Source organism: Tauraco erythrolophus, chromosome 11 (assembly GCF_009769465.1).
Source record: "Tauraco erythrolophus isolate bTauEry1 chromosome 11, bTauEry1.pri, whole genome shotgun sequence".
NCBI classification, from domain to species: Eukaryota; Metazoa; Chordata; class Aves; order Musophagiformes; family Musophagidae; genus Tauraco; species Tauraco erythrolophus.
The window spans coordinates 28,978,344-28,986,691 of record NC_141475.1 but is presented as its reverse complement, the minus strand read 5'-3'; the positions used below and the strand labels follow the sequence as shown (position 1 = coordinate 28,986,691).

Genomic DNA, 8,348 nt, shown 5'->3' with positions numbered 1-8,348 from the left:
AATTTTTACTACAAAACTTCAAAAATTGTGTTAACCCAGTTAAAACTTTCCCAGATACATAGAGATGCTTCTTCCCCAGCTTGGCACATCTCATAAATGAGCCTAACTCACTTTTTTCTCCACCATTGCATCCTTAACTCTGGCAATACTGTTTCCAAAAATGCTTAAATTCAAGGTGGCAACAAGGAAGCAGCTGGAGAACAGGCAGGTATCTGACCTACCCCTGGGCTCCAAAAACTGCTCGCTCAATTACAAACCATTTGAAAACTGGGAAATTGGTTTGATGATTCTTCCTAATGCTCTAATTAGCATTTCAAACTTTTGTTGAGGATAAAAAGGGTACGCCACGTTTACAGTGTTGATATTAAAAATAACTCATTTTATACGTATTTTAGTCATTAGAAATTTCAATTTAGCTTCCGGGTTCTTCTAATTAACATCATTGTAAATTCTTCGGTCCTGTAAGACAAAGAAAATGACGTGTGAAGAGGTGGCAGTGCAAACCAGGAAAGCACGGATGGTGTATGACACTGTACCAGTCACTTACTTGTGTCAAGAGAAGACAATGTAAACCATTAGGGCACAGCCCACTATCCAGCCAACTGCCAGGAGCACGGGGACAACCAGGCGTGAAAGTGGGACTTGGGCTGAAAGAGAAAAGATGGTCTTCAGAAAGGCCACGTTGCATCACTAAAATAAATTGAATTACTGAATTCATCTGAATTCACTATAATCATCACTGAATTCACTAAACTAAACACGTCAAACCCACGATTATCACACAGCAAATGATACCTGTGAGCTTCGGGCACATGATCTACGATGGCTATTTTTAGCATGGAGTCACCATGCCCTGGCAGGCCTTCTAACGAGAATTCATAGCGAAAGCCCAAAGAGAATTCCACGCTATGGTCTCTGCAATCAGATAGGTGCAAGGCTTAACACTTCCCAAAGCAGCAGGGTACAGGGAGGAGACAGAAACCTGGTTCTGTCCTTGGTCTCCATAGGTCATCAGGAGAACATCTGTACTGGACTTGATTGACAGCAGCTGTCCTGGCAGATTCAGGATTCAATCCCTGACATGTAGAGCACCTTCTAGAAGTCTCAGTATGTTAGCAAGAGTAAATGCAAAATACAGTGATTAACATTGCATCCATTTCAGATCGATGTGCCTGGGGTTGCGATGAGGGGATTGGGGTGAGTTCCCACACCCCAAAGGGAGGTTTGCCAGTGGCTGTGCACCAGGGATTCACAGCTCATCTCTGAGCTTTCTGTGCACGGTGTCCGACTTCACGCTCTCTATCCTGTCACTGCAGCGATACAGAGTAGATAAGGTAGATGTAATTATTATTAGGAAAATAACATAAGAGTTTCCAAGGTGAACGTACCACCTGCCTAGTTGAGCTGGGCCAGGCACAAACGTGGGACGTCTTGCCTGGATTGTCCACTAGTACCAGAACAAGCTAGTAAACTACACAGAGGTGTGTGGGCCATGGTTCTTCAAGGAGCATGCAGGATGCAGGACTAGCTCCTTAGATAAATGTGTTCCTTTACAGCGTCAGAATTTCAAAGACCCTTCAATCAGTTTCCTGCAAATAGCAGAAGCTGGCCAGCAAGCAGCGTATCGACCTCTGAGACCGTGTTACTTACCAATATATTACATTTTAAAGCACATCTTTCTGCAGTCAAAAGACTCCCAGGTTTTGGAAGGGATTAATAAATAACGTACAACTATTCTCACCACTTTGCACAGTTTAGATCAAGCAGACAGACTTTGGAGGGATGCTCAATAATTTAAGGGTTCCCACATTGCTCTCCCACAGCTATGCACAACACAAACACGTCTCACCATGAGGTTGCATGGTGCATCTGCCAAGAGGGAAAGAGAGAACGCAAGGATAGAAGATCTGCATGTGCTGCCATAAAAATGTAACACAGATAAGCAACCACGCAGCAAAAAGATAAAATCCTGCTCTGAAACTGGGTGTCCTTTCGCTGCGGGGGAGTCCCTTACCTGTTTCATTTAAAGACTGTTACTCCTTTGACACTCCGTAAGGAAAAGCGACTTCTGTTGGGAACCACTCCTCTTTACTTGCTGTTTTTTCTAAAGGTCCTGTTACAAACAAAGGGATGCTGGGATACATGGAAGAGTTTTGACAGAGCTCTGCGGAGTTGCCTTTGTGTCTACTGAATATGGTGGTTTGTTCTACGAGATCCAGTTTAAAGGCAGGAAGGTAACGGAGGCAGGCAAGTCCTGACGGGGCAGCGGGAACGCCGTGCCCAGCATTTGTCATGAGGCAGCTAGCAGCTGGCTCCAAGGGATAGAGTTTCACAGGAGCCATTGGGAGTACTTGTGTTTCAGAGTTTAAGAACAGAAATGACCATGAGATCATTTGTTATGACTTTTTTTTGTTTAAGCTGCACAAAAATTTCCAATTTGGTAATGTTTATCTGCCAAGAAATGAAGTTGATTTGTAATCCTTGATGCAAGTCTTCAAAAATCCATGCTGTAACAATCCTCTTATTTAATAAACAGATAATACACAAAATTATTTATCCCAGAAATAAAGTTTTGAACTGAGTTGTAGTTCAGGTGGCAGGACTCACACACTTGTATAAGTTGGTAGAATAACCACCTGTATTTGTTCAGCCTTACATGTGTTTGCGCTTGCCCTCACGCAACTCTACGTTGTTAGTCCTTGTGCAGTTGCATAAGTGATAGTGTAGACAGGCTGCTAGTGACTATTAATGGTTTTTAAACAATCTGTTGTCTGGAATTGAACTAAAACACTTAAAATGCTACTTTCACTGCCACCATTCAAAGAAATGATGAGGAAACGATGGAAAAAGGGCTAATGAAGGCAGCAACTGAAAAATTACCAGATTAGACTGACAGTTTACAAGGGCTACGAAGCCAGTGAAGGGTCTGGAGCACAAGTCTTAGGTGGAGTGGCTGAGGGAACTGGGGTTGTTTAGCCTGGAGAAGAGGAGGCTGAGGGGAGACCCTGAAAGGAGGTTATAGTGAGGTGGGTGTTGGTCTCTTCTCCCAAGTAACAAGCAATAGGACAAGAGGAAATGGCCTCAAGTTGTGCCAGGGGAGATTTAGATTGAGTATGAGGGAAAATTTCTTCACTGAAAGGGTTGTCAAGCATTGGAACGGGCTGCCCAGGGAAGTAGTTGAGTCACCATACCTGGAGCTATTCAGAAGACATACTGAGGTGATGCTGAGGGACATGGTGTAGCGATGGACTTGGCAGTGTTAGGTTAACGGGTGGACTTGACGATCTTCAAAGTCTCTTCCAACCTAAATGATTCTATGATTTGCTCTGATCTCCTATAGGTAACAGGACAGATACCCCAGGAACTGAGTTAGAGCAAAGCAACTGCTTGGAAGACTCTATTTTATGCCATGAGCAGGAGAGACTGAAGTGCGAGACATGCCCAAGGCTTGGGCTTGGCTGGGTGAGACGTTCGAGCACGTAACCCATTCTCAAGGCCTCAGAAGAAAGTGACAAACTCCAAGGTCTCAATATTTGGTCCAAGGGAAAACTATCCTGAGTCTAAACCTGCAAATCAGTAGTACTCTTGCCTTGGAGCAAGGTGGTGTGCAGCAACAGCCAGAAAGAGCATCTGCTTTGTCTGCTTTCCAGCCGGAGATGGAGATGGCATGCAGAGGGACCAGCAGCAGAGAATACTTGTAAGCAACTGCATTTTGGGAAGAAAAAAATCTTCCCTGACTCCTGCAGGTAACCAGCTAAAACCCTAAACCATGAAATGTCTTTATAATCCCTGTTTAAATGAATGCACATGAAAGCAGAACACCAAAGGAAACGGGGGCTTTGAGGAGCAGTCACAACTATTGCTTTCAAACAGACCAAGGACACAAACCCTGGCTTCTGGGGTGAGCCAGAGCCAGTGGGGAAAAAAACACCATTCTGGATGGCAGTGCAAATAAATACAGGAATCTTACTGTGACCTGTGTATGTAAGCTGGCGTTCTAGCTACAGATTACTTTCTTTTTCCCCCATTACAGTGATTTTTCTCTGCTTCAACCATGAATTTGTCCCAAAATAAACAGAGAGGCTGGCCAGAGCAGCAAACACACAGCACTTTTGCTGTGCTACAGCAGGGTTCCTCCACATGGGATAAACAGGCTCCTGAGCTCTGCACTTCGGCAGGTCGGAAACCCTGGGGATTGCCCACCACGGGACGCCCAAGTACCACTGTGATGCCAAGGATCCCTTGACTAAGGATACAGCAGCACAGGCTTCCAAACTAAATACAGCCTAAACACACTGAAAAACTTCATCTGATCGTTCTCTTTTTCTGGGGTTTACCTTTTATCCAGAACCATAAGTTGGCTTGGTTTTGCCGCCTGTAGTCGGTCAAAACTCCGACCAGCTACCGTGAACAAAACGATGCCTCTGGTCTCACTGAGCTGCCTTCACTCCTGAGATATCAAGTCCACCACTGACAAAGGCATTCCAGGATACCAGGCAGAAAAAATCCCACTTTAAAGAGGCAAAGCCTTGGCAGGTAAAGAAGGGAATGCTTCCCTGCCCGAGCCTGTCAAGCTTGAACTCGCAGTTTTATGTTCCCTACTTCAAAATGCCGCAAAATTTCATGCAAGTTTTCTCTGTAGCTTATTCCATAAAGGCCACACGTGCACACACACAACCAGACCACTAACCTGTCACTGCGACGGCAGCTGGAGCACCACACTACTCAGCAGACTGGGAGGGCAGGTGTGGGCATGCCCAGAGGACCATGTCTCCTGCACATCTCCCAGCTGCCAGCCCCAACAGATCAGGTTTTCCGTGTTCCTTACGTGCTGCCAACAGAGGCGGTGGTGTTCCGAAGTCTAATTTAACCACAGACTGCTGTGGACAGGCTTTTGTGTTGATGGTGTTTGCCAGCTTCATATTAAAAAACAATGCAAACCCTGCAGTTACTGATGTCAGTGAGGTGGCCCAACCATTCCTAATCTGGGCTTGGGAAGCAGTCAAGACCAGTTGCCCAGGCACTGCGACTCCCACTGCTGCCAGCCTGGTCTGTCCGAGTCATTATGGCCGCATTACTATTATTATTATTACTATTATTATTATTATTATTAAGCAAACACAAATAACAATACATGTCCTAGCAATGAAAAATATGGTTAAGTACTAATTCCTGGTGGAATACCAGTATCAGTACCATTTCTGTGGATACCAATGAAAACTAAAATTAAGGAACAGCATTCTGTATACTGTTGTATCTGAGTTTAGAAGAATTCCACTATCCTTCTCAAGTACCAGTGGTAATGATGCAAAAAAAGGGAGACAAAAGTCTCTAAAAAGTTTTAATATAGCTATGAAGATGTATAAAACCCCCTTACTTTTACAAGGCAAAGTACTACCCGAATAACTGTACACAGCTAACACCATATTTCAACTTACAGCGGTTTCACCATCCAAACCTCTTACAGTGAAGTAAATAGAACATGACAATGAATATAAAATGCATTTTTAGAAAACACCTTTTCTCTTTAGAGAAAGTGGAAATGGGTTTATAATTGAAAGGTCATTATTAAAATTTCATTTTACTCTGCCATTTGGGCTTTGTGGGGTTAAAAACCTAAATTATTATACGTTCACCTAGCATTACACTCAGATTTCAGCTACACAGACAGTGTATTTAAAACACTGTCAAGCACAACTCATCTTACACTGTTCCTTTCCATTATGTTAGTCAACTTAAAATCACAGCTACAAAAAAACCTAAAGAAAACAAAAAACAAGGGATTCAGAAATATAGGAGGAACTTAAGCTACTTTAAACTCATTGCTGTTAATAGAATTAGTGTTTAAACTGAGTACATGTTCTTACTGAAAAGGAAAAGACGTAGTGTATCACACAAGAACACAAATAGAGGAGTATTTTCATGTCACATTGCTCAGAGTTACGAATTTTAAGAATATATCGTTACACTCACGTTTAACTGTGCGTCTTACCTGGTTCTGCCATCCCCCTCTCTGCTGGTTTTACTGGCAAGTTTTAAGGTTTGCCTCTGCAGTTGTTCTGGTGAGCCTGGGGATGCTTTAAATAGAGCAATCTTTGGAACGTGCTGCAGCTGCCTTGCTCGCTGATGCCAGTTTTGGGCTATACACGTTCAGTTGTCGGAAAAGGCAGGAGCGAAGGGATCCAAGGTTACCTCTTCCTATTCCCACAACTGCACATCTGTTTCAGAGAACATTGAATAAAGAGGGGTCATTTTTTGAAGAGCGAGAGAAACAAAGGCAAGAACTGGTTATAGTCTCTTTACAGCCATGAAACATCACATAAGTTCGCACAATATTTACGTGCATCCACATATTTAGAGCATGACAGGGATCCAGTTCGTTCTTAGTCTCCCGTGTCTTATCTCATCCCTCTCCTATCAAAAACCCAAGCCAAGCCCCGTTCAGTGATACCTGTGTATGTATTTCTACAGTTATTAGTCACTTGCTAAGCATCACCAGGTATCTTGTGCTTCACAAAGCTCAGAGGCAGGTTTAGCATCTTCCCTCTGAAACGTTACAGTGTACAGTCATCATTGCTCTTATGAGTAGTGGGTAACAAAATTCAAGAGTGGAACATTCCTAAAATAACTTGAGAATGATTTTGTCCTAAATAGGATAAATCATTGCAAACTGCAGTTTCTAATTCAGAATGGAAAAAAAAACATGGAGATGAGAGCAAGATCTGAGCCAAAAGAACAAACCACACATCAGTTTGTATCATGTAAAAGGAGAACTCCATACAATGATCCCTTGGAGTGATCCTGGACACAGTTTTTGACCAGTAAGCCTATGAAACCCACTCAAAACTTATTAGGGGAATGAAGTCCTGTACAGAACATTCAGAGGGACACACAGGTGCAGCACACATTAGCAAAAAGCCCCTAACCAAATGATTTTTTTCAATCACAGGAGGACATTTTATCTAACTTCAGCAAGTTTATACATAACCTCATTTCAGAACTGTGCCTAGATGAATGAAACAGGGATTCTTCCTCACAAATCGCTGTTCAAAAGCCATTCTGCATAGCAGGTGCACAGGATGTCTTGAAATGATCTAATCTGGATGTTTGTGTAGTCCAGAGGAACTGGTTGGGGGCTCCCAGAAGACAAGACAGTGCTCAGAAACAAAATATGTAGATCTTCTAAGAGAGATTATTGCTTTTTTTATATGCTTGTTGACTAAAGATGAAATACTTTACATAAAAAATAGATTTCAATGATCACCTTTCTTGAGAATTGCGTCCTCTCTTCCGGTGGCTGTGGACATCACATCTTCCTTGGAGCTATTGTATCAGACAGCTTGAAGAAAAGGAATTAAGCCAAAGTCAGATTCTAGAGCATCAAGTGGAAAAAACACAGGCTTTTCATACCAACACGATCTAACTTGTTCTAAAGCAGGTTCATAACTCAAGTATTTAATTTTGAAAGAACTAGAACTGGTTGTAATGGAAATGTAATCCCAGCCCCTACCAAGGAAAGGCCTGCTCCTGAACACAGCAGATGCTTTCCTGGGATCCTGTCTCAGGTCCCTGCCCACTCCATGACTCATGAGGCAGAGCAGAAGGGTGCAGATACATGTCCAATGCTACACCTACAAAACAGCGGCGAGAGCCTTCAAAATACCCATACAAAATGCAACTAAATGTCTGGTTATTTTTACAGGAATAATATTTTTTTTTATCCTAGATGCAAGAATGGAAACTGGACCCCAGGCTACACGTGACTTGAGTCCATCTAGAGTACTTTCATCTGGAATAAACACAAAAAAATAGAATGGCAGTGGAATATTTTACATGCAATTTCTTGTATTGCTGTGCTCAGTACCTTAGAAACCATGCCAGCATACACTGGGTGATGGAGCAGCATCCAATTCTGGCAAAACTCCACTGAGGACAGTTGTTTTACATCAGTGATGAATTCAGCTTTGTAGGGATTGGTTTCAGTGCATACTGTAAACAGTTCCCATTATTCGGCCTGAATTAAGATGACAATTACAGAAAAATAACTGAAGCCAAGTCACGTCACCTACGGCAGTTTTAATCCATTTCTGCAATCAATACCTTGACCAACCAGTTCCTCAGGCAGCTTGTGCTCACTGTCTCATAGGCTCTTGTGTTTCTGTTTGTATGATGAGACACTTTGAAGCGGGTACTTTGAGGCATCACTTCTGGTTCTGCAGGCACCACAGAGACATCAAGCTTTGGCTGCCCACTAACACCAGGTCCACTCCAATGAGTCTCTGCCAGCAGTGGGGATTCTGCTGGCTGAGGGATCAGGCTCCCACTTCCTCTAGAAGAAGCACAAGACT

General features: G+C 43.0%; 1 protein-coding gene across 1 annotated transcript; it reads right to left on the bottom strand.

Moving 5' to 3' along the window:
* Positions 1–552: 552 nt before the first annotated feature.
* Positions 553–6,005, bottom strand: STRIT1 (small transmembrane regulator of ion transport 1). Its single transcript, XM_086618701.1, has 2 exons — positions 5,993–6,005; positions 553–647 (listed from the first exon to the last, which is right to left on the bottom strand). The coding sequence occupies exons 1-2, from the start codon at positions 6,003–6,005 to the stop codon at positions 553–555; spliced, it is 108 nt and encodes a 35-aa protein (XP_086474827.1).
* Between the last annotated feature and the right edge of the window lie 2,343 nt (positions 6,006–8,348).